Source organism: Metopolophium dirhodum, chromosome 6 (genome assembly GCF_019925205.1).
Source record: "Metopolophium dirhodum isolate CAU chromosome 6, ASM1992520v1, whole genome shotgun sequence".
Lineage (NCBI taxonomy): Eukaryota > Metazoa > Arthropoda > Insecta > Hemiptera > Aphididae > Metopolophium > Metopolophium dirhodum.
The window spans coordinates 21,146,133-21,173,308 of NC_083565.1; the positions used below are offsets into that span (position 1 = coordinate 21,146,133).

The following is a 27,176-nucleotide window of genomic DNA, read 5'->3' on the forward strand; positions in this document are numbered from 1 at the left end:
TTCAATCGGAATTCGGCCGTGTTTTAATTCAAAATAATAGATATAGTTGAAAAAAAATTAACAGTAAAAAATCCGATAAAATAAAAACAATAACAGATGAACTATGCAATAATAATTATAATATATTAGGTAGGTACATAATATTATTCTTATAATATTTGGTAACTGGAAAAATAAAACGCTAATTATTATGGTACAGTAATAAAATTCATAATATACATTATACACATGATTATATATATATATAGCAAAACACGAGGCCCGAATTCCGGATCGCATAATATATTATTATACAGTGTGTTGCACAATACAACAATAATTGTGTTTTTTTCTTATATAATAATAATAATAATAATAATAATAATAATAATAATATCTACACGCTGTATCTTAGTCTATATAAAATAAATTAGATGAGTGTCACTATCCTAAAATCCGTTATAATTTTTTTATGTACACGACGGTGTCCGCACGGATAACTGCGCTGCGGGTATCCCGTTTCGGATTTCGGCGGCTTCACGTAAAATATTACAATAATATATTAATTAGTATAATAATAATAATAATAATAATAATAATATTAATTGTACACACCCGTTATATTATTTACAATAGTTAATTATTATTAAATAAAAAATAAAAACCAACTTTTTTTCAAACGACTAAAATTAATATCGTGACGATAACGATGATAATATTATTAACGATTAACAATTATTATTGCGTCGTGACGAATGATTACATCATAACATAATATCATATCGAGGCGGTCCTACGAGTACGACAGCAGTCGACTCTTCTATACAACACAATACGATAATGTCATGAATTATTAATATGAACGAAAATCGTATTAATATAGTAATTGATCCGAACGCAAAGTGAATCGCTCGAAACTGTGCAGAAAGACCGGCGGAGATATTAAGTCGTATTTTCGTAGTTTTTTTTTAGGAGAGACAAAAAACTCGTCGTAGACGCGTCTGGATTCCGTTGTAATCCGTCATTTCCGAACTCTATTTTTGGACGATCGGATTCATCTCCTTTCTGCGCAGCGAAACACAATGTGGGTATTTAAATTATTGAATTATTAAAATCTCGATGAAATCAAAATCGATAAACACAATAATAATTATAATACTATGTAGGTGTACTTGACCGGCACTTTCTACAGTATTAGCGATGATTCACGCGTATAGAAATGATTAGAAATGTACGAAAAACGTGGGGACGAGGCATCATAATATTATATAATAAATAAAGATATACACAGCGGGTGGTGATTCTCAACAATTTTTTTTCTCATTAGAACGTCGACGATTCGCCCAAATCAGCTGATATTTGGGCGACGCGTTCGAGATTATTTTACTCGCAGACACTCGCGTTTGGTCATAATAACAGGTATTATTTTAAACAGTGTTGTCATCGCGTGTCGGTAAAAAAAAAAATACAAATGGTTGGTGGGGCGACTTCCGAGGCACCCACCCGCACCCTGCACCGAACCCGCAATGTATAATGTGGGTGGTGAACACGTGGCTGAGAGCGAGAGTGAGATGCATAATAATATAGGTAATAATATAATACGAAGACAGCGGCGAATCACGCGTACTGCAGCGATAACGCAATAGATGATAACATTATTAGACGAGTCCGGTGAGTGGCGCCCTGGACACGGCGTTGGGGCTGGTCGACATGGTGTGCGTGATGGTGGACGTGCTGACGGCGTGGTGGTGCTGCGGCGGCGGCTGATGGTGATAGAACAGCGACGGCGGCGGCGGCGGCGGTGGCTGCTGCTGAGGCTGGTACGCGGACGCCTGCGTGGACGCGGACGTGTGTGGCGGCGTCGGTGCACCGCTGCCACCACCGCTACCGCCACCTCCACCACCGCCACCACCGCCCACGGTGGCCACCGAGGTGGCTATGCCGCCGTGATGGTGGTGATGGTGGTGGTGGCCGGCCGCAGACTGCTGGCTGGACTCGTGGTACAGGATGGGCACGCGCACCAGCCGCTGGGCCGCGTGGGCCATGTTGGCCGCCTCGATCTCGGCCGCCACCTGACGCTTCCACTTGTTCCTCCTGTTCTGGAACCATATCTTCACCTGGGTCTCGGTCAGGTGCAGGGACGCGGCAAGCCCGGCCCTTTCCGAGCTGGACAGGTACCGCTTGATGTCGAACGTGGACTCGAGCTGGAACACTTGGCTCCGGGAGAACACCGTACGGGTCTTTTTCTTACGCTTTCCACCCGCCCCACCGCTTCCACCGCCGTTACCGCCACCACCCCCGCACCCTCCGTGGTCCTTTTTACCGGCGTCATCGTCGTCAGGACCGTCGTCTGCCATGTCGTCGTCGTCGTCCATGGACACGGCCGCGTTCACCGACTGATCCATGTAACGGCCGCCGCCTCCGCAGTTGCCCATGAACCGTCGCTGGTGGTTCGGCGACCCGGGGCCGCGGCCACCACCGCCGTCCTCGCCGGTCGACCATCCATCCGGACTGTGGCCGGCCAGCGACGACGTGCCGCCCGTATTGACGCCCACGCTGTGTGGCGTGCTGGGTCGGCTGTTCTCTTCGTTTGCCGAGCTCGAACCGCCTGAGAACACAGAAAAAGAGTTTCGTTCGTTATTAGCACGAGAAATATTAAGCAATATATATCATAATGTTATAAAGAGATAATCGCGTGTGCTTAAGTGGGTGATCTGGATCATGGAGTAATACAATTTCAAATTCCCGCTTATCCTATAAATATTGTACACTTTGAACTTTTATTTGAATTCGTGGAAAATGCAAATGTCTATAAATCCCAATGTTGTATCCACCCACCCAACCCATCAACCCATTTATCCCACTCACAATATTATGCCCATCTTATCAGATCTGGCAAACATAATATTGTTATATTTATGCATAGGTACTACGGGTATCTAATACGATGATAATAATATTATATATCACGTCGTGCGCAAATCGTTTTATTTCCTCTCGTTCGTCAGACCACTTGCACTTAAAATCAGCTTTGAGATTCCCCGCAGGCTACGTTAGATTCGCAGTATGTAGCAGTTAGCGTGTCCGTGTACTTTATATAGGTACGGTTGGTGTTTTTATACAGTTTATAAAGAGCTGTCTTCGTCGGAATAAAATATATAAGCTCTCTGAAAGCTAAGCATGAGCCAACTGCATAGACGGAGATCCTATATAGAAAATACTAGGGGGGGGGGGTGGGGGTTTAAATATCTTAAAGCGTACTGTTATGTCGCCCCCGCAATGTATCTCCAACACATTTCCGAACACTAACATTTTTATAAGAAACACTGTATGGTTATAAATATTAAATTATTACAATCATAAAAAAACATATTTTATGTAATAATATTTAATGTACCTACCTATAATAATTATTTATTATTAAGTCATAGTTATTTATTAATGTCGCTATTAATTAAAAATAATATTATTTTTTTTTTTGTGAAATTATAAACATTTTATTAGTATAGAGAATGAATTATAGCTTCATGCCAGTCTGATTGGCTCTGACACTCTACCAGTCTACATGGTTTTATTAGTAAGATCCAAATATGATTCTAATCAGTAAGTGTAGGTAATCGAAATTGATTTTGTTTGAATATATTTTGTCTTAAATTAAAATACTCGTAGAAATAATTATTAAGAAATCTTAGAAATATTATTTTAAGGGGGTCTAAGCCCCCGTATCCTTTCCCATAATATCCACCTACGGCCAAATATAATGTATAAGATTATTATGTTGTTGCTTTGTCTGCTATACCGACCGTTTTTTCCCGAAATGAATTTCATCACGACGATTGACCCGTAAGAATTTTAAATTTATCTATTACATATTATTGTACAAATAGAAATGTTACGGTTCTGCGAGAAACAAATATTGTAAAAAATAATATAAAAATATTATAAAATGTTACGGTGTTAATAGAAAAACTGATTGCTTCGATTCGACTTAGAGTGTAATGAATGATATCCTAGCTGGACCCTATGTCTCTCATATCGTAATGGGCACTCTATAACAGTATCGCATGCATAACAGCGTATGAGAGTAGCTTTTGTGATAATTTGATAGTCACTATTGCCCTGACACGCTTATATTATGATACGCGATAGCAATATAATACAGTGTTTTATTATAACCATTTGGGCCCGGTTTTAAACGTTTAATAATAATTGCATTATACATAATAACCAACTCGCACGTTTGTTGCCAATAAAAATATTTAGTAAATAAAATATTTTTCTCTTGAATAATAGCTATTGTTATAGTTTCTCCATCGGTTTTCTATACGTATTATCATAACAAGCAGCCGTAAAACTATATATTTTTATTATTTCCTTGCGCGAAAACAAATTCTGTCAAACATTTAACCCACAACACTTCATGGATATAATATGTGAAGATATTTTAAGCTATAAAAAAGTATACATATTGACACACACATATATATATTATATTGCAATATCGTAACAATTCAATCAAAATCACATATTATACTATGTATAATGTATGGATGATGTATCCGGTGTCGTGCATGTTTCATGTATCATGTACCTACTTACCTAGGTATGTGTACGCGTGAAAGAATATTGTACATGTTTGCATCGACTTTAAACCATGATTTCCAAATCACTTGGACGGTTTCTCCATTTAATGGTTTATAAAGAAAGGTTTCGTAGACACGTATATTACGTATGGGTACCTAGGTCCTATATACTGGCGTTGTTAACGCGCGATTCAAGAACTTCGGGTTAAGGCAACTTAAAATTACTTTAGTGCAACATATGTATATTGTACTTAATACATACATCGTATTATTACTAAGTATAAGCAGGTCGAAAACTAAAGTATATAATATGTGTAATCCTCAACAGTAATCAACAACAATACGAACAACAGCAATATAAAACAAATTTAAAAAAAAACAGGGAAACCACTTAACATTAAATATGACAACAATTATATACCACTATACCAGTGCCATACGAAATACGACATTACGACGTTTCCATTTAGTAACAAGCAAGTATATACTTGATGGCTAATACAATTATAAGTTGTGACAAGTAATAACTTTTAAGTATAAGGACTAGGTAGGTAACGTTCAAACATTGGATATAATAAAATGTATTATTATTTTCTGTAAATAAGAAAAAAAGTGGTCTAATCCAAGTCAATTTGTGACATGCAACGATGGAGAGTGTCCAACATTTTCATAATGATTAGTGAGTGAATTTAAGACGTGAAAAGTAACAGAATAAAGCGATACCTAACCTTATTAATATAGTCACCACTTATAGGGACCACATAAAGTATAATATTACAATTTGGCGAGGATGTGAGTAGGTAACCTCTAATTAGCAGTGGTGGGGAGTAACGTAACGCAAATTTCAAATTACTGTAACGAAATTACTTTTGCAGCAACGCTGTAGTAGTTTCATTATATTTTATTTAAATTAACGCAATTATAACAAAATTACTTTTTAAAATTAATTACTACACCTGTTAACGTGTTATTTTTTCATGTTATTAAAATAAGTTATGAATGTAGAGCATAATAATTATGACAGCAACTAGGGGCTAGGATATTCGAGAACAATTAAAAAACAATACAATTTATTTATAATTCCGAAAGTTTTATATAATAATCAATAATATTACCTATTAAAGACCCCACGAATTAATACTAATACAATTTATATTGTAATTAAAAGTATACCTACCCTGTAATTTATTTTTAAAAAGTAACTTTATTTGTAACAGTCTACTTTTTGAATACAAAAGTAACGTAACGTGATAAAAATAATATCGGGAAACGCGAATGTAATTTAAATAAAATATTTAATATAACGAGTAACGTAATTTTATTACTTTGCAAAAGTAATTTACCCCAACACTGCTAATTAGTAAGTTAACAATGACATATTATTGTGCGTATAATTGATATCGTGCAATTTCCAACGACTTTAATTTTACCCCTTACATATACTTTTTAAAAAGGCCATCTAAAAGAGCGTTGGAAAAAAGGTTCGAAAATGAATGTTGACAGACGATAAAATTGTAAACACCGATGGCTGACTATCAACAATATATTGACAAAAAACAAATTTTAAAGAGAGCTTCTTGGGGCCAAAGTAGATAATATAAAATAACCCGTACTTCGGTGTACAATTTTATTTATTGTCGAACGTTAATTATAGTTACGTAGAATGAGTTTCTCAGCAATATAATTAATAGAAATAGTGTAATGCGCTGAAAGGTAAGTGTATTGTCTTTTAGTTTTTAGCTATGACGTTACTAAAAGTCTAAGAGACAAGAGTTTATATTATAATTTATAGTGCGATGAAATTGCTCTAAATTTATCTTAATTATCTTTATCTAAATTACTTTATTTAATACTGGTCTACCAGTGACAATATAAATTAATTGTCTCGGCTCCAACAAAGCCGTTTTAAATCGTACAATATCTTAAAACATATAATTTATAACTTGTATTTAGTTTTTCTTGTTTGTTGTCTGAAATTATTTAATTAAAAAATATAGTATCAATAAGTTAATTGATTATTAATACCTTTAGGCTTTAGTAGGTAGATATAAAATGAATAATATATTTAAAATATTTACAACTTTTTTATTTTCATGGACTTGTGATAAGTGAAAATTGTTCTCCTTAGTTGTTATTGACATATCCGTATAGGTACTAAACATCTTTCGGTTTTGCTATACAATTATAGTAATTATTTCAAACAACGTATACAGACATTCAAAAAAAAAATTTACCTTATAATATAGGTACAAGTCGGATTGTATTCGTCGAAAATTGTTGTAAATAGCATATTATATTGTAACCAAAAGTATATGCCACATTTTGTCCAAATATTTATTGATCTTTCTGAATATAATATATACCATTCGATGTACTTGGCTAATATTTACCACTATACTTTAATTACATACAATATGACAATTAAAACTGATATCCAACTCGAGCACCAAAATATATTTTTTAATAATAAAATGTATTACACAACGATAGTGCCAAAAATGTATATATTATTATATATATAGGTTATACCTTTGTTTATATGTTATAATGCATGTAATAATATAATACGCGTATAACATAACCTAACCAGTACGTAAAACAATATAATATCCATGTCCGTTTCATATGACATAATATCATCGGTTGTAGTAGGTCATCTCTACGATGACCGTTTTCCTCGAACCGGATACGCACTTCCGCGTCAATTATTGCGCGATTTATGTTCATCATATTATTATAATGATATGCGACATATATATTATTATTTTGTATGTATTGTAATAATAAATGCGGCGCGTATATTATAATTGCGTAATGCGAACGGGACGAACGCATACGGCCGATTACGGACGTTTAAATATCGAGTGTCACAGATACAAGTCGATTAGGCTAATGAAACGGTTATATTAATACGATGTGTGTGTGAGTGTGAGTGTGTATGTGTGTGTGTGTGTGTGTGTGTGTGTGTGTGTGTGTGTGTGTGTCGTGTGTGCGTGGATACGACGAGGGGTTAAAATACTACAGCCCAGTATTGTGTCACGTCATGTCGAAACAATAGAATATAATACGCACAACAATATAATATAATATGTACAATATGACGTGTATATATTATTATGTACGTATATGTATATACAGGGTGTGCTCGATAATATAATAATTTAATCCCGACGGCCATATTATTATAACAGTATAATAGGAGGAGGTCGTGGCTACCGCGGCGTCGGGTCCTCGCTATCTTCTGCTATCAATTATCATAATATATCGTGCACATGCAATCGTGTTCGTTAATACGTTATGGGCGGGACACCCTGTATGCGATGATATTCAGATATTATTAAGTAGACGAGTATTTTGCAATATATTTTGTATAGCTTTGTCGCTTGCGTGTGCGAGCAGAGTAAGTTGCCGTCGGCGCGCCGGGACCGATCTAAAACGTGAAGCCGTACACCCGTCGAGGCGGCGGTGGCAGTTTAAAACGAAACCTTTGAAGGTATTCACGTGCAAAGCGAAGCCTTTCGTCACTGTGCGATTTATGCGCCGTCATACAAATATACGACGTATAACATAATACATATAGATACTAATATATATATCACGACGGGATGGATATTGAGGGTAGGATACCGCGATTGCATGCGGTGGCGGTGCGTGCCGATTAAACCGTGGACATTCGGGTAGTCGAGTGTGTGTGTGTGTATACGAACACGGAATTAACCGGGTAATCGGTATATAGAATCGCTCCGGTATATGATAATATGCGGGCGAAACGAAAAAATTCCGCCGGACGGACGAGCGTATTACAACATAATATTATTATTATATTATATAGCAGCAACTCTCACCACAATATTTTTACAATGAGGACAACCCGCCCACCCCCCATCGCGGTAGACGATCGAAAAAAATGTCCACCGCGTGCGCGTACAATAATGCCCATATATAGTACCTACATACAGTTTGAACAAAACGCTGCTCGGGTTGGGTTATGGAAGTATATTATATTATATAATATTATTATGTATCGTGCGTGCCTGTGTGTTCGTGTGCCATGTACGAGAGAGAGCACTTAAATGTGTTGCCACCGTATACATATAGCACCTCTATAATACGTCGCGTGCCCGAATCGACCCAAATAATCGCGTCCTGCTATTACTCCGAACGCGCTCGTAGATCGCGTATCCGTATAAATGACGCTCCGACGGAATCGCCGCGATACAAATATAGGTAATACCTTTCTACATACCCATCGTAATACCTATCGGATTTCAACCACGTTTTTACAATGTCGTGTTACGCACGGCAAGTACAACGACGACATGGCATAATTAATTAATAATATTATAATATACGAGAGCTTACAGTTTTGTAAAAGACGCTTTGTGAAAGTATTCGAGTACAGATACGGGATACTTATTTTAGAACTTAAAAAAGTATTTGAATACTTTTAATCAAGTGCTTTAGAACCCTGATAATATAGCCATACAATGTTGAGCACGAATTACTATTATCAACCATGATTAATGCATAATATATGATTGTGAATGGATTACGTCATCTATATACGATTAAAACATTGATACATTTCAATAATTATGCCTGTCAATAATATCAGACAAGGAAATACAATTTGACTACGAAAAAAATAATAGTTAATGAAATAATGGTCTATTACTTCACGATTAAAAAATTAAATCGTTGTCAATCATTAATATTCTGTGTAGCGCTATTTGTTATTATCAATAATAAAATATATTTTTAATTAATATTATATTACCCATATTACTGTTCTGACCCATTAAAGTCCAATTAATGTGGGTATATGTATATAATATTAAATATTTATTGAAATGTATGAATTTTAAATTATTCTTAATATTATAATTGTATATAGGTATACCCAATTAGAACCCTTATAAACTTTATCCATTGATAAATCATGTAGAGATTTATTGCCTAACAATCGACGACAGATCTATGCAGCTTTGTGATGGATAGTCTATATAATATAGAAATCGATGTCGCTTTTTTTTTTATGAAAATTACTTTGACTATATTCTGTCCTACCGTCCTTCATGCTGATGATAATGCGATAAGAAAGTTTAAGCAAATTTGAATTCGTTATGCACTTATGCAGCTTACATGATATCTATCGTATCACTTTTTAAAATGCCTACTTTTATCTTTAAAATGTAAAAATTCAAGAATCTTTAAACAGTGATTGTACGGAGTGAAAAGCGAGTGCAACTACCCTAAAATGGCGTCAGTGTTTGCGCCAAAGTATAATGACTGCCCTGCCAAAGTACATTTTTAAATAGTGACATTTATTATTTGTTTGTTCGGCTGTCTTACGACGTTTTTACTAGGTTAAAGTGAAGTAAAACGTATTATGCGCAGCTCTGCGGGTTTGATCAAAATACATAGCTAATAACCTAACTAAATCGCATTAATGTTATTTACATTTGATATATACATACCCCAATAAGTAAAAAGTAACACGTATGGAAATGGAATGTTTTATGGAAAAACGATTATAATTTAAAGGAAAAAAAATTATTGATCAAATTTATAAAAATCAAAATTATGGGCACATTTATTTATGAATATGGAGTTCATTGTAGGCAAATATCTAAGTGCACGCGTGCAGTGATCATTATTAGTGTGGAAAGAGCTGATGTGAAATTGACAGAATTATAAATTTAAATAAACATTTTGGCTGCAATTTAAGGACGGTCGGTATGAATGGACGCTATATTAACGATGTGAATATAGGTAAAGTGGATACTATTAGGTTTTTCGTAAAGGTCGCGTGACTTACCGGTAGGACTGATGGCGGCCGACAAAGGTTGCGACCACGCGGAGTACCAGTGTTTGTCCAACGCGTTGGCCGTGGTTCCAGCGATCCCTACGCCCGGGTACAGCATGAATGGACTCCGGCCCGAAGCCGCTGCGGCCAGTGCTCCGAAGTGGCTCATCAAGCCCAGTCTGCAATAGAAAAACAATTGGCTATTACACGAGAGTACAACGACATCGTGGAAACAAAATGTAATAATAATATATTATATTATGCAAACCACAAATATTTTAATTTATAATAAGGTACTATAATAGCGATTTGCGATCAAGTGATACTATAACAATATTATATAATTAGGGATCGGAGCTAAAAAACTTTAAAATATGTTATTATAAATGTATAATATATTATTATGGTAATTGATAATAATATTATCAGAACTTAGGTTATCAGATATTTATTGGTTTGTTAAGTATAAGTACCTAATAATCTCTATTGTATATTATTGTTTTAAAATACACTTTAGTTTATTGTTTAAGTTATTTAAAATATTAAAAAATGCACAAATGGAATACAATCTCCAAATCGTGCAAAATTATCTACAACGAAAATCTAAATTTTAAATTCAGACACAAGGAAACAAATTTCTCCTATTTACTTATTCCCAAAAACTAAAACGAATGATGATAAAAATCTATACCTATAATTTAGTGATAGGTATTTTTTTTTTCAAATAAAATTATAAATTTTAAATATAATATGTAAATATAATTTGTAGTGCGATGAAATGGTTCTATGTACTGAATGCACTACGGTATAATTAATATTATTATAATAGCCATCTTCTGCATTTATAATTTATAAAAACGACGTAGATACGGAATTGGGGAAAGAACCTATAAATGTAAAAACTTACACAACACCAATGTGTAATTTAACAATATTATTATTCTCCCTAAAGAATACAAAACGTGAAATCGAGAAAAAAACAACTCGTACTTATATAAACGCGTTTAAAAAATATATGTGGTTTGTTTGTACGGCTTTTTACAATGCTTCCGTTTTAAGCTGCTATACTCGGAAAGAATACAATGAGTTCCTAATGATTATTCGCTTTCAGGCTCGCGGGGACGCATTTAATATTTATATTAAACACTTAACTCATCGTCACAATTGTTTAATTTATACAGACTACTACGGCTTTTCGACGAACAGACATGCGATATTTCTTGTTGGGGTTTTGCAGTCAATAATAATAATACTATGACGGAGGAGAGATTCATCTTGTTATTCAGACTGTGTATGCGAATTTACTATTTATGTGACTTTGAACAAAAGGTACACATCCAATAGTGCGTTTCACGTACTTAGAAATATACTTGAGTTTCAATGAGTCGTACGCATACATGTATAATAAACTGTAGAAAGTAGGTATATTTATTATAAAGTAAACAAAGAGAGACGAACACAACGTATTATATATTATAAACCTCTGTATATTTTATCATTCGGTATACGTGGTAAGACGTATAATATATTATAGTATTATACGATACGATGCCACACAATTATGAGTATTTATGTAGGAAAAAAAATAAACCATAATTTTTACAAAAAATACATTGCAGGCATACGCGTTTTATTTTACGTGGATATTTTATAAACAGTGCGCGAGTGAATTTAACGCAATCGATTTTTTAGCAGTGCAGCTAAGATAAAATAAATTTAACATAGAAAATATAACAATAGTCAATAAGTATATAATATTGTAAAAGTAATATATTCAGTTAATAACAATTTATATTGATCGTACGTTGAATCGTTATTTTAAAAAAACTAAAAAATCAGTTATCTGATTAGAGGTATCAGTGACGGAGTGATATGTGCATATTATTATGTTGTTTCTATAATAAACATAATATTGAATTTCGTTGAAGTTTGTGAGCATTATTACGACGTGAACCATACGTGCATTATACCAGCTATTATTCAATTATATATTGGCATCATGCGCATATACGTACGTCGTAATATATTATTATAAATAATAATATTATGTTATTATATTATGACTGTCGTTGTCTATACGTGTAGGTTGTATACATAACATTACGTATATTATATATAAACGACTACGTCCTCTCCTGCTCGGTCCCGAATCCTGCAAGAGCCACTCCTGGCGCTGCTCGTCATTCTGCACACCGCGAGTGCAGTATAGGAGTATAATAATAATAATAATGTTATTATTATTATTATTATTATCATCATCATCGCGCGCGTACCCGGAAGAACATTATACACGAACCACCACCGCTGCGCCATAATAATATTATATATACAGTTGGCCGTGTGTGCGCGCGTGTTTGTCGAAACTTTAAGCTAAACAGTTTTGACTTGGGTAAAGTTTAGTTTAAAATTAATATTTAATCGTCCGATAATGGCGCTGGCGCGGGCGTAACAAACTTTCCTCGTCGCGTCCGAGGGGGCGGCGGTGTGTGCCGTAAACAGCGCACCGTTAAAAGCATTTAAACCGTCTTCGCTCGTGTAAATGTATATATACGTGTATAATCATTTTATCTATGTGTGTGTGTGCGAACGCGTATAACGCGCTTTGGCCCCGCCAAACCCTTCTCCGGGACACACCCTCCTCCGACCGTTTTCGCCTCGCCATTTTCACCGCCAGAGATGACGACGATATCCCAACGGCGGCGGCGGCGGCGGCGTCGCTCGTTATATTTTTATTACCCGCTACTTTATTATTATGACTCTGCCGCAGCAGCGGCGTGGATTCGTCGGGGGGAAATCGAAATGCCGGGAAATTCGCCGGGCGAAACGAAAAACAAAAAAAAAATATCCATTTATGATAATATTGTGCGATCGCCGCGACTGCCGCAGGTTTCGTTCGAAGCCGTTTTGTTTTTCCCGGGAAAATCATGGAGCGATGAGTTCCCCGAGTCACGACGATAATTTATTGCACTGCCGCCGGCTCGGAAAACCTCAATATATATTGTTATATTGTTGAACTGTTAGAGATCCAGAAATCGGGTTCTCTGGGAAAACCTATATAGGTATGATATTGTTTAAGATGATTTTCAGAACTCTGTGAAATTTTTTCATGGCTAAAATCCGATGAATTAATAGTAAATTGTTGTACAACTGTACGAGGTATATTATAAGTATTCGACTATTATATATATTTAGGTTGTATAATATAATCTCGGGTAACGTTTTGTATATTATATTACTATATAGATCAGTTGTATTAAACACATGTACGTTTCGCTTGGTTAAATTAACGAGCATAACGTTATTTGTGCACATATAGAGATATAGGTTATCTAAACTTTATATAATTAACTCGCTTTCTACGCGTTTTATTTTTCATTTTAAATCTATTGGACAAATTAATAATATTACATAAAAAAAATTAATCGTAACGATATAGCTAAAGTTTAATTGTTCAATCGTTGGGTAAATAGGGATTACTTATCCTGCAGCATTTAAATTAGCAATTAATACTAGCTACCTATGTAAAAATGAAATTTTTGTCAAAACTATATTGTAATAATATTATAGTTTTGAAACTTATACAATGTATTATGATAACATTTTTAGAAATTCAGATATAATTATTTTAAATAACAAATAATTAAGTATATCTGCAGCAGTTAAAGCAATAAACTAATTCTTTTAAACAATATCAAAAAAATGAATGTTTCGTTAAAAATTCGAAACATTTTTAAAACAGTAAAAAAAATTATACCTATAGGTATTTACTTTTAAATAATAAAATGCGTAATCATTGAGGTTGCAGGCTTACCGGCATATACGATGGTTTTTATTATTAATGGATGAGTACTGGCCGGGATGTAAAATGTATTTATTACCACTGATACACTATAAAACGTTAAGTGCATGCGTGTGTGTATTGTATACATTTAAATTCTAAAGTACGTATTTACGCGTGTGTGTTAAAATTTAAAGTTATATTACGGTTACACACGTTTTAACTTTTAATATAATATGTATACCTAATGTATATAGAAATACATATTTTTTAAATGTGCGTAAAATAATATTTTAATCCCTTATACTACTGCAGTATATTCTGAATTATGGGTATCGATTTGCTAAAAATGAATACGTATTGGAATACCAAAATTGAAAAAAAAATAAAATATTATAAAACAATAACAAATACAATCTTTCGGTCCGTCGTATACAATATTATCTTATATAATATATATTTTACGTAAAATACCTATGATATAATAATTAATAATATAAGTAATAGGTATCAACATAATACTATGGACATATGAATCTCTACTCACTCTCGAGCACCACCACCAATCACAACACAGTCAGAATTGTGGCAAGGTACGTTTCGGATTACTCGGACTAGTAAGAAAAAATCATATTTAAAAACTATAAGCTGTTTAACCAACTATATTGCCATTAATATTAAATATCTATAGAACAATATTGTTGATCTGTAACCATAATAATTAATACCTAATTAGTTATTAGATATTAATTATTCCTTTTTCTCTAGCCTATAATTATATCAAATATTGGTCTAGAGTTCTAGAAAAATTGGTTCGAATAATCATAGATAATAGAGGAATGACGGATGTAGGACATCAAAATATATACATGTTTTGGATTATAATAATATGATGATGTTTTGGTGAGCCATCGTGGCATAATATATTATATATGATAACGATCATAATATTGCAGTGCAGACTGCAGGTTATAGATTGATAATTCACCTCGATTGGCCGCCGTTTCAATCACTGAGCTCTGCTACCATTTTTTACACTCATCCTTACATCAATACTATCTACGTATATGTAAGCCTTTATCGTCTATAATATATACAATTTATACACGCATTATCCTGCGTTGGTTACCTACACGGTAGTATACACGCTCAATCGATCCTTACCCAGAACGGACGTGGAAAACGATATGACATCATCGACGCAATAGTACGCCGAACACTAAAGAGTGTTGATCAAGCGAATAATAATTAAATGCCTATATTATTATACAATGTGATTTAACGGGCATAGATAATATAATGATTATCATAGGTTTATTTCGATAACCTGTATACAGCTATATATACTACATTATACAATATACAAGTCGCTTGAAATAATTTGATTGGACTTCAAAGGAATAATAATAATAACATACACATATGTATGATATATAATGTATAATAGTACATCGTAGTATTACACGTCATATACACGTAAAATAGTATTATAACAATATGCAGATAAAATGCAGATAAAAGGCGATCCTCGGGCATATTATAACATATATTATATACCCACCTATAGAGCGGTGCAGTGTGTGTTAGCGTTCGTACATAATATATATATATTTATAACACGGGGAGTAGCTCATCCGGGGGGGGGACTGCAGGGGATGGGGGTTGAAATAGGGACGAATCGAATGGGTTTGTCCGTCGGTCCGTCGGTCGGTATGTATATATATACAGACAAACACACGCCGATGAACGGTAGGGATGTCCCGGAGGGTTATCGACGAATTCCTGGCGAACACGCCTGCAGCATGCACCCCCCCTCGTTCCCGTTAACTCCCCTCCCGTTACATCCGCTATCCCGTGCCGCCGCCGCCGCCCAAAGCACGGTGGAATTTATCGCCGTCACAAATGGCTGCCGCCGCCGCCGCCGCCGCCGCCGTTTGCCAATTATATCGGGCGCGTCCGGCTTTACTGACAAATGCATTAGCCGTAATTGATAGTTATGATTGCGCGCCGCCCGCCCGACCGCCAGCCCGCTGAACCACGCGCGTATAGCCCGTCATAATAATATTTTATTTTATGTATTATTATTATATCGTATTCGTCCTAGTATGTCTACCGCACTCTCTCACCGTGTCTCTCCCACACATTCGTGCGAATTTTTCCCGCCGAAGGTATAATATTATTATCATGGTAATAATAGAATTCGCCAGAATTGTGATTATTATATTATATTATTATGCTATAACTATAATATAACGGTATTGCATAGTTTTTGCTCATCCCGCATCCCTCACGCGTAAATAATGCATAGATACTTGGAAAACAATTATTACTATAAAGTATAATATACATAACCTGCACGCCGCGGTCCGTCTGGCGGTCGCGAGAAGTTAATTCGCAGCGCACACGTATTATAGTACCTATATTATTATGTCGTAGTTATAATAATATTATCGGAATGATAAAATATTATGTACCACGTTCAGCCTCGTTGTGTAGCTATTCGGCGATTATGACAATATGATACTATTATCATTACGCTGTTATATGTTTTGCTCGGATAAAGCGCCAGCATGTCAGGAAAAAAGTATTATCGCGTGCGTTATTTTATTGAATATCAAAATAGTATTATTATATTATATAGGTACCTACGTGGCTACGTACCTAAAGGCTTTTTAAGTCTAGTTAATTATAAAAATGTTTTAAAAACACAAGATTACTGAAGATATGATTATGAAGGTATTATATTTTTTTCCGAGTATTTCAAATTTTTAAATGATAAAACTATATTAATATACATAAACTTGAAACCACAATCACAATAGGTAGAATGTTTCCAAGGTATTTTTTTCGTTGACAAAGAAATAAAGAATATACATAATATAGTAACATTCGACGTTATACTGTATTATACATTTTTCATTTCCAAACGGAAAACGACAAATTAACTAAATTATAAAAAGTTCATAAACGTCATAATATTTTTTTGTTACTTAATGTTATTTATGACACAATAATAATGCTATATAATATATCCCATTATTTTTCTATTAGATCACTTTAGAAATTACATTATCTATTGGATATTTTATACTTGTCTAATCATCATTGCCAGCTATAGAAATAAACTATGATACCAAAATGCTTTCGTTATATTAATTATCAAGTATAGTATTATGTATGAAGCTAATTCGAAGTGAGCCACATTGTTAGACACATTTGTCATTTTATAACATTTATTTAATATTTATTTATGTATAGAAATGACTTAGAGTCGCACGAAACTTACTCGAGAGCCACATAAGAATTTAATACTCATAATATTTAAAATTATAACGTACGACATTTTATTACGAAAAAAACGCTATTTGAACGGTCGGCTATGCAACATAATATTATAACGAGATAAAACACACGGCACATATTACTTTATTAGCACGATGAACGACACGTCGGATTCAATATGCGAAGCATTCTGGCGTGTAAAAATAACGCGTCGTAAATGTTTTAATCATTTTATTTATAAAAATTATATATATTACACCAAAAGAACATCTCATCCATCAAACGCCACCGTTTGCGTTGGCCATTGCGCTGAAAAACAGCGCGTTGGGTGTTCCACAATTATCGCTATTATATACGATTATGAAAATACGGTCCCTCGCCGTGTATCCCGTTTTAAACAAACAAAAACATCTAAATCGGTGGCTGATGCAGTGCCGGTCGATTGTAATTAACAAAATCGGCGTGACGGCGGGGCAATGTTTTAAATAAGTATAATATAATGTGTGTGTGTGTGTGTGTGTGTGTGTGTGTGTGTGTGTGTGTTTGATTGTATACAGGAGGAAACTGGATATCAATCGGGCAGACAGGCAGCGGAATAGCTCTTTCGTATTATTTATTATTATTATTTTTTTTTTGTGCAGAAAAGAGAAAAGGGGTCCGTTTTCAATCGTCTTTTGTGATGGACCGGGCGTTCTATTGAGTGCTCGAGCAGCGTTTTTCGTGTAATTAAGAGGGTCGTTTTAAAATAATAATAATAATAAAAAGTGAATAATAAAAAAGAGTTAAGAGAGCAATTTATATACCAGTACATATATATATTATATAACATATATATAGGTACCAATCTATATGATATAGGTATATATAATAAATGTTAAAAAAACAACAACATCAACAATTCTTGACTAAAACAATTGGGACGTTTGACACAAAAGAAATAGGAAAACGTTTTAGTAGATTTTTTAATCTTTTTGTTGTGCCAGTACAATTATTTATTATTATTCGCATATACATATGGGGTGGCGTGTCGCCGCAGTGTGTGTGGCGAGGAGAATCCGCCGACTCGCGCCGATTATTTTACAAAAACATACAAACATAATAATATAATACCGAACAGCATAATAATATTATAAACGTTTATTATAATAGATCTTAAATGGGACGTTTCAACATAATAGACTTTTTATTTGTTTATTAATTATTATTATTATTGTATTTTTTTTTACCAAACTCAATTGAAAATTTTAATTTTAAACCTTAAACCGATCTTATCGTGTTGAAGTGTATAGGTATATATATGGTAGGTACCTAACTAAATATTATATTCGGTGGAATGAACAAACGACATTACAATATTAATTTGATTAAAAAAATAATTTGTTCAAGTTTCCATGGAGGTATATCTTCTTGAATTTTGGATGTTAGTAGGTATAATAGTATTAATGACGACATCATTATTTAAGCGCTTTTGTATGTAAACCAAAGTTGTATGAATTATTGCCTCCTCCCTCAGTAAAAAATGTTAACACAATTGACATTGATAATTATAAACACTAGTAATAAAAATATGTATATTTTATTGATATTATAATATTTCCTATACATAGATTAAGAATTACAGTACACATTTGTAACGTAAGGAGCTTATAGCCATATATAGGTACCTACTTAATAATTAAAGTAAGCCGTAAGGTAAATATTGCTTATTTTATTTGTTAATCAAATTTATTTTACGATGGACATACAAAAAATAATAAGGTATTTAACTTAGGTACCTATTATTAGTATTATTTATTACTATTGTTATTAGTTAATCATTTATACAAATTTAAGATTTTTTCCAATGCTATCTAATTTAATATAAAAACGTAAAAATATAGAAATTAATTAACCCACAATTCTCAGTCATTTGATAGTACCTATATGATTTTATCATTTACGGAGATAAAATTACATAGAAAACTACTTTATAACAGCTATAATTTTATCTTATTTTTTGTTTTTTACATTATTATTGCATCATCAATACCAGCGGTTAAAAAAAGCTTCATACTCAATATTCTATACATTAAACACATAAAATAATATATATTTAATGTACACTGATCACCTTTCTGTAAAAGTCACAAAAAGTTAAATAAACCGTGAATGATGTAAAATCTATGAAAACAAATTTAAACACAAAGATGTTTAATGTCAAAACTATTTATTTAGAGTCAAATCACTCAAATATTGGTTTGTAAAATATTGCAAATTTTCTCTAGAATTGCATATATTCTCTAGAATTCAAATACGAAATAGTATTATATATTTTTAATTTACTTTATATTAGCAAAACTAAGAGCGGTGATTTATGTATATAACTACTCATCATTCATCAATACCATGATATAATATTGTATGTATTATATTATATATTTATATTGTATGTAGGTATTGACGGTTTTAAACATCGTTAAAAATACCTACCTACCTACAGATTACTGATTAGTATACAAAGCCAAAATTAAAAAACGGTAACGACGTTAAATATCTCAAGCAATGTAATTATTATAAATTACTTTATTAACCGAAATAAAAAAAAAAAAAATATTAACATTTTGTGTGATCCACGCGGTAAAGCTATATATTTTCTTGCTGTAGAAAATGTAATATTATGTGCATTTGTAATACAGTTATTTTCTGTGAGAGAGAAAATACAAATACACCTAAATATTATACTATATTATATCTATAGTATGATATATATTTGTAGGTCTAAAAGTACCTACGCCTACTTCCGATTGTAAGTCGTTATGAATGCAATCATAGACATACCTACTTAACATAGTTAATTTTAATTTACTTTTAATTTCACTAGAACTAGAGAATATTAAACATGCTAATAACTAATAAGTAATAACCTTTCCCAACTCTTCATTATATACGTCACATGTGCTATTTCAATTCATTTAAAAAAACAAAAGCTTCCTGAAATTAAAAGATAAAAAACTGCGAAAACGACATCATTATTCCTTCCAGAATACTAGCTGGAGACAGTAATGTTAAATGAAATGAATAATTAGATAAACAACAGGCACATACAACGACGAAAGAGAAATGCGTTTAAATCATCGCGCGTATATACAAAGACTTCATAAAAACCATTAGTATAAAAATTGGTACCTACAAAATGGTTATGTGAGTAGTGGAAAAACGAAAACCAACTTAGAAAAGTAAAATGGACAACCGAACGTTGGAAAAAAAACATGACAGTTTAGAAGATGTCATTCTAACGCGTATAAGTACAGGACATACACGCACCGCTATACCTTATGATGACCTAAAGAAGACCCCCCAACCCAATGCGCAGCCTGTGGAGTAAACAATTATTAACCGTCAAGCACCTCCTCGTTGAATGCTGACAACAGCTACTGCCATGAATCAAAACAATAACTACCTATAGGTATGGCATAATTACGCGAACAAGACGAGAAGACCAACAAGCTGCGAGTGCTACGGCTCTTTGGGTATTATTTACTATAGTAATTATTATTATTATAGATTATATTTTATATTCTAGTCACGTGTTACCTATGGGCTATGGCTATAATATTATATCATATTCAAAACCAATATCATACTTTCAGTACGACTATTACGACTATTATACTGTATTATAATATATTTTATAATATTAATATATACATAAGTTAACAAGGCCTGACTCCCTGAGGCTTATCTTAATAAACAATTAATTAAGATAGTAAAAACTCATTCATTTAAGACCAATACATTTTAAAGGGTCACATTTATAAATATTTCATGGAAAATGTATATTATGCAACAAATTATAACGTTTGACTTGATACAACTATTATTAACGAATAACGATATTATATTATAATGTTAAAAAATCAATCGTGTCAAAAGCTAACAATATTTTCGTTATTTTTATTTTTATTAAAAATCTGCTTACAGATTACTGGGCCCCACTTAGATAACTCGTTTTATGAACAATGCCTAATCGAATATAAACTATAATAATTTAAGATTGTATACAACAAGTAACAACATAGGTATTATAGGTAAACATTATAATATCCGGTAGGTACAAGAATACAATTTTGTTTCAAGCAACTATTATACTTGCACGCGAGAAACTAAGATAAAATCCAGATGTATAAAAGAGTGCACAAACATCCGCCACCCAAAAGGGCACCACTGTAATATATTATTCAGACCTAGATTTAGGGCTGTAAGCGGGGCACGTCCCGGAGGTACATGGTATTTAAAGGTCCTATAGTGTTAGCAGCTTAACATTTTATTATTAGTAAGAATCTACAAACTCCCATGATTTCCTGTTTTTAGAATACTTAACTATTTTTCCTGGAAGATCAGGGTGTCAACGACAACAACGACAACAATGATTGCTATATTGTGTCAAATATTTTTATCGTTGACATAATTTTGTCAAAATTAATTAAACCTGTTACATAATATTATTATAATTCCGTATACAAGCTAATGCTAAATTCTAGTATTTATAAATGTATTACAAAATGAACGGTATAGTGGTATAGACACCAATGCTTATGTCCAAAACAAAAAAGGAATTCATCCGAGAAAAGAAAAAAGAAAGGAAACATGAACAAATTTGTTTTAAATCATCCAAAAATTACTGAATTTTCAGAATTTGTTTTGATATTCTTTTAATATATAGGTATTTAAAAAATACTTAACATGGACAAATATATAATACTCAATTATATTATATTCATTATTTGTGTATACATTTACACTTAAACAATATTGTTTTATTAGATGATTCAGTTTTTTAATTAATACTAATAAATGTACCTTTTCAATGTTGATAATACCTATATGCACTTTTTACTTTTAAATTTAAAAAAATAATATTTTATAGGTGGTAAATATTATAAAAATATTCTGGACCGTATATTTTTCATTTCCATTAATAGGGAGGAGGGCACGGACAAGTATCCCTTGGGCCAGATAATTGCATTTTTAAAATATATTGCAGTGTAATAAGTACATTGTATGACAAAAACGAACGATAATTTGATCATGTTAGGTATATTAATATATTTATATTTATATCATATAATAATTGAAGGGATCAGTGGATAATAGTAGGATTAGCTGACATATTTAAAGTTTGTTAAAATAAAAGTTTTATAGTGTAATAAACATTATAGCAATAAAGGTTTTGATTCAAATATTATAAATTATAATATATTGTTATAAGACTATAAGAAATGTTATTTGAGAATTTGCAATTTAATGAATACGTAAACTCCCTAAAACATGTCGAGTGATTATAGATATTCACACCATATTTAGAGTATCCCTAGACCAATGTACCTATATTATTTCATCTCAAAAGTAATTTCATATTAAATTGAATGTAAAAAAATACCATAGCATTTTAATATTTATAGTTACAAATTATACAAAATTTCGTTTATGAAGAATTTTGAAATCGTCAGTTATTGCCACCTTTATCCACCAACCCCTTCAATCGTATAAGTACTGTAGGAAACAAATAGACGCCGTTGCTGCGGACTAACCTTGATAACATAGCGTGGTCGGCTGCGGCTGCCAGATGTGCGGTGACGTCGAACGTGGCCGCTGCAGCTGCCGCGGCCGCCGCGGTGGCCGGCGACACGGCGGCGCCCACGCTCCTGTGCTGTTTTCCGGCGCCGCCGCCGGGTTTGTCCTTGCTGAGTATGCTCGAAATGGAAAACGACGTGTACGGCGGTGCGGCCGACTTGACGGCCGGCGATTCGCGGCCACCGCCGCCGCCGCCGCCTCCGCTGCCCGCCGTCATCGCGGCCGCCGCCGCAGCCGTCGCCATCATCATCGTCTTGCAGGCGGCCGCCGTCATCGGTCCGTTACCGGCGCCGGTGGCCGGTCCCCGGTCGTTGTTGCAGCACAGCTCGTCGTCGTCGTCGTTGCCGGTCACGTCGATGCGCGGGGACTCGGACATGCCGCGGTCGCTGCGACGGTCGCGGATATCCGCGGCGGAACCGATGATGACGGAATGTGACGGTAACCGAAACGTTTCACGCGACGTCGGAAACGGACGGAAAAATCGTCGCTCCTCCGATTACTACTGCACCCGCGTATTTGTGCGCCTTGTGGGTATATTATACCACCACGTAAATTCGCACGTGTTGCCGGCACGACTGGTTAATTTATGACAATATAATATTATACTACTCCGCGGCACACGCGTCGTCGACGTTTTTCTTTTATAATAATATATTATAATATTATTATAACCTGCGATAATAAAATATTATAATCCTTCGGCTATTATATTATATTACGTATACAATAAATTGTCATCTATATATAAACACTCGCGGCGCGTATATTATCGTCGTGTGACTACGGATCGACGACGGGTATCGAATACGGCGATCGCGGTGCGTAAATCGACCGAGCGATTGAGTGCGTGCGTGTGTGTACGACGACGGTACGCGCGCGATTGTCGTCGCTGAGCGGTCGGGTGGTTGAACTAACTGATGAGACGACTACGGTTTGCGGTGTCGGAGCACTTAAGCGGGCCGCCGCCGTATTATTATTATTACTATTACTATTATTATCGTTATTATTATTCCTTCCCTTTTCGGGTTTTTTCCCCACTTCTCCGATCCTCCCGATCGACGCCAGTCACGGTTTTTACGCCGCGCGCGCGGACATTTTAACCCCGCGGCCACCGCCCTCGTGCCGACGACGCTCCGCCCATCCCCGGCGCAACAGACACACCCACTCCATTGGTCCAAAAACGGATTTCATCCCCCACCGCACGCAGCCAAACCGCCCCACCCATCACGTGCGTTTATATACCTATGTGCGGTATGTATACAATATATATATATATATATACATATACATATCATACCACGGAGCTACCGCCACCGACGCTGTTGTCGTCGTCGTCGTCGTCGTCCACCCTCGTCTGTCGTCGTCGTTAACCCTCGTCTTTGGCGTCGACTCCTACTGTTTATAGGTATATAATAATATGGTATATAGGTATTATACGACTGCTACCACGTAGATATATCGCGACGACGATCATCGGGTTCCACTTGAACGTCAAAGCCACCGCCTCCTTCGAGTTAGTTAATCTACAGCGCTTATACTATAATATAAGAGTGTAATATAAATTATATATTTATATATTATAATATATATATAATATTAATATGTCTGAACAGCAGCTGTGGCAGATTCCTGTATAATCCCTATATTATATACATATAGGTGTACATTTTTGTTCACCTATTCTCATCGACCCAAAAGTCTTATAATACGAGTAGATAACATATTAACGTATGTATAATAGATTAACAGCAGATATCCTAAGATTAACATGATTACTCGCGTTTGCGAGTACCCATATAATATTTTAAATTTTAAACTGAGCCCAAATTATAAGGCCGTATGGTTTATAGTTTATTTCGAACAATTAATCATGTTGGCCGAGAAAAATGTCCCAATAATTTAATACATTATAAATTATAATTTATAGTAATTTATAATACTACCTATATATTTTGGTTTGCATATAATATAGGTATAATATATATTATTATCGTCGTGCGTTTCATCGAGGGGGAAAAAATTATAATTAATTAATTTACAGATTTGTTTACCAGATAATTGTGTATAGCAGCTGAGTGTAAAAAAACTATGAAACTTTTTTTCATAGTTAATTAGGAAATTTATAATAAATTCAAAATAAATTAAATTAATATTAATATTTTTACTTTCTTGATTTTTAATCAAGTAAGTATTATGGTAATTGAAATAGAAAAAGTCAGAATTTTGAAAACTTCAAGAATTTGTGTTAAATAATAAAATAATAAAAATGTAACTCAGTAATGATGAGTAGGTGGGTAATTTAGCTGGTTTTAATATAAAATATTAATGAAAGAGATTCGATTTCACACCCAAGCGGTATAATAACGATTCAAATCCATAAAAACGTTGGTGTGAACAGTCCCAAAATTTCTATTTTTTAACTTTTCTCCTAAACTATGATAGCTAGAAAATTAGTCGTAACTCATTAAAAAGGGATCATCAAGTAGATACAATATGTGGAATAAAAAATTTTTAAAAAAAATTATTTAATTTTTCACAGTTAAAAAAAGAGTTATTTTTTGCTAGATTTTCATTTAGCGAGGTAGATTTCCGAAACTGGAGAACGGATTTTGTTGTTTGGGATCTTGTTAGATTCACATTGGCTAGGATAAGTGCAGTGAAGATTTTCAAAACTTTGTCTTCAATCGTTAATTCACTTCAAAGCTGAAAAACATCAAAAAAAGCCCAATAAAATGTGTTTTAATTTTTTTTAGGTTCTGTTATGACTTAACTATTAAAGGTAAAGTTCTGAAAATCTTCACTGCCCTTCTCCTAGTCAATGTGAATCTAACAATACCCCAAACAAAAAATCCGCTTTCTGGTTTCGGAGATCTATCTCACAAAATGAAAATGATTTTTTGTGGGGCTGTTCACTCCGAAATTTTTCTGGATTCAAATTGTTATACCGCTTAGATGTGATATCAGTTAATATATTTCTAAAAACTAAAAATCAAGAAAGTTTATATGCCGATCTCTGACTTGGCAAGCGTTTTTTAAACCATAGGCACCTTATAATATAATGTATTTACTATTTATGATAGGTGGTAGGTATATGCTATAATTAAGTAGTAATAGTGTATTGTATAACTTTTTCGGTTTCATAAAGACATAAAGTTAAATATATGCGTATAGTTGGCATTTTTAAACAATAATCATTTATAAGTTATAATACCTAAAGCTATTTGCTATATTTATATGTACCTGTAACCTGTTACTATATAAACTAAATTTTCAGCACATATATAATAATAATGCATGCGATTTTGAACAAGTAAAAATATTTAACTAAAATATATGTAATTAAATCATTATTTTTTGTTTAAATAATATTCAATTTTGTTAAAATTTGAAATTCAAATGTCTATATAAAAAAAAAAACTAGTCTTATGTATTATTGATATTTTTATTTTGGTTAGAAAACTTGCGAGCAACCTATTAAAATGTGAAATAAAACAAAATTGTATATTTTATATTTTATATTATTTAGGTAGTACGTTGTATTCTATTTTTAAACATACTTTGACAGAGCCCAAACATTTTTCATCAACGAAAAATTCAAATGTCTATTAAAAGCTGTAAAAGGGCCAAAACATTTTTAAAATTAAAAAAAAAAAACCCCTTGTATCTATAAAGTAAATTTGTTGTAAATTTAAATATCAATGGATATCTGTTTGTTTTTGAATAATTACAACAATATAAGGAAACCGATATTAGCACTTCAACTGTTGGTGTTGCGCAAATATTCTCGTTTTCCGGATAATTAAGAAAATTAGGCAGGTACGGATATTTTTTTTGAAATGCATCGCTGTATGTATAATAATTGGTTGTTTTTAGGAGTTTTTATAAAATTTGGTTATTATAGTCTAGGCCTTAATACTAGGATTGTAATAATATCGTACTGTATTAAATATTTTTGGCTTACTTATTAATCAAAACGAGATAAAATAACGTTTACCGAATAACCCGCTGTGGTCTGCAGAGCATATTATAATAAACAAATTAACATCATAATATATAAGCATTGGGTAACCACAACATAATTCATTTTCCTAGGTCAGAAATATTAAAAAAAAAAGTCAAACCATTTCCAATTGAG

General features: G+C 33.5%; 1 protein-coding gene across 1 annotated transcript; it reads right to left on the reverse strand.

Moving 5' to 3' along the window:
* Positions 1-345: 345 nt before the first annotated feature.
* Positions 346-23,974, reverse strand: LOC132947216 (homeobox protein HMX3-like). Its single transcript, XM_061017457.1, has 3 exons — positions 22,999-23,974; positions 10,381-10,547; positions 346-2,587 (listed from the first exon to the last, which is right to left on the reverse strand). The coding sequence occupies exons 1-3, from the start codon at positions 23,415-23,417 to the stop codon at positions 1,638-1,640; spliced, it is 1,536 nt and encodes a 511-aa protein (XP_060873440.1). The 5' UTR covers positions 23,418-23,974; the 3' UTR covers positions 346-1,637.
* Positions 23,975-27,176: the final 3,202 nt, after the last annotated feature.

Excerpts from the sequence above, each read along its gene's own strand:
- LOC132947216 (XM_061017457.1), bottom strand. The coding sequence starts at position 23,417 with ATGTCCGAGTCCCCGCGCATCGACGTGACCGGCAACGACGACGACGAC. Across the intron at positions 10,548-22,998 it reads GACCACGCTATGTTATCAAG|ACTGGGCTTGATGAGCCACT; the intron begins GTTAGTCCGCAG and ends TTTCTATTGCAG. Across the intron at positions 2,588-10,380 it reads GGCCGCCATCAGTCCTACCG|GCGGTTCGAGCTCGGCAAAC; the intron begins GTAAGTCACGCG and ends CTGTGTTCTCAG.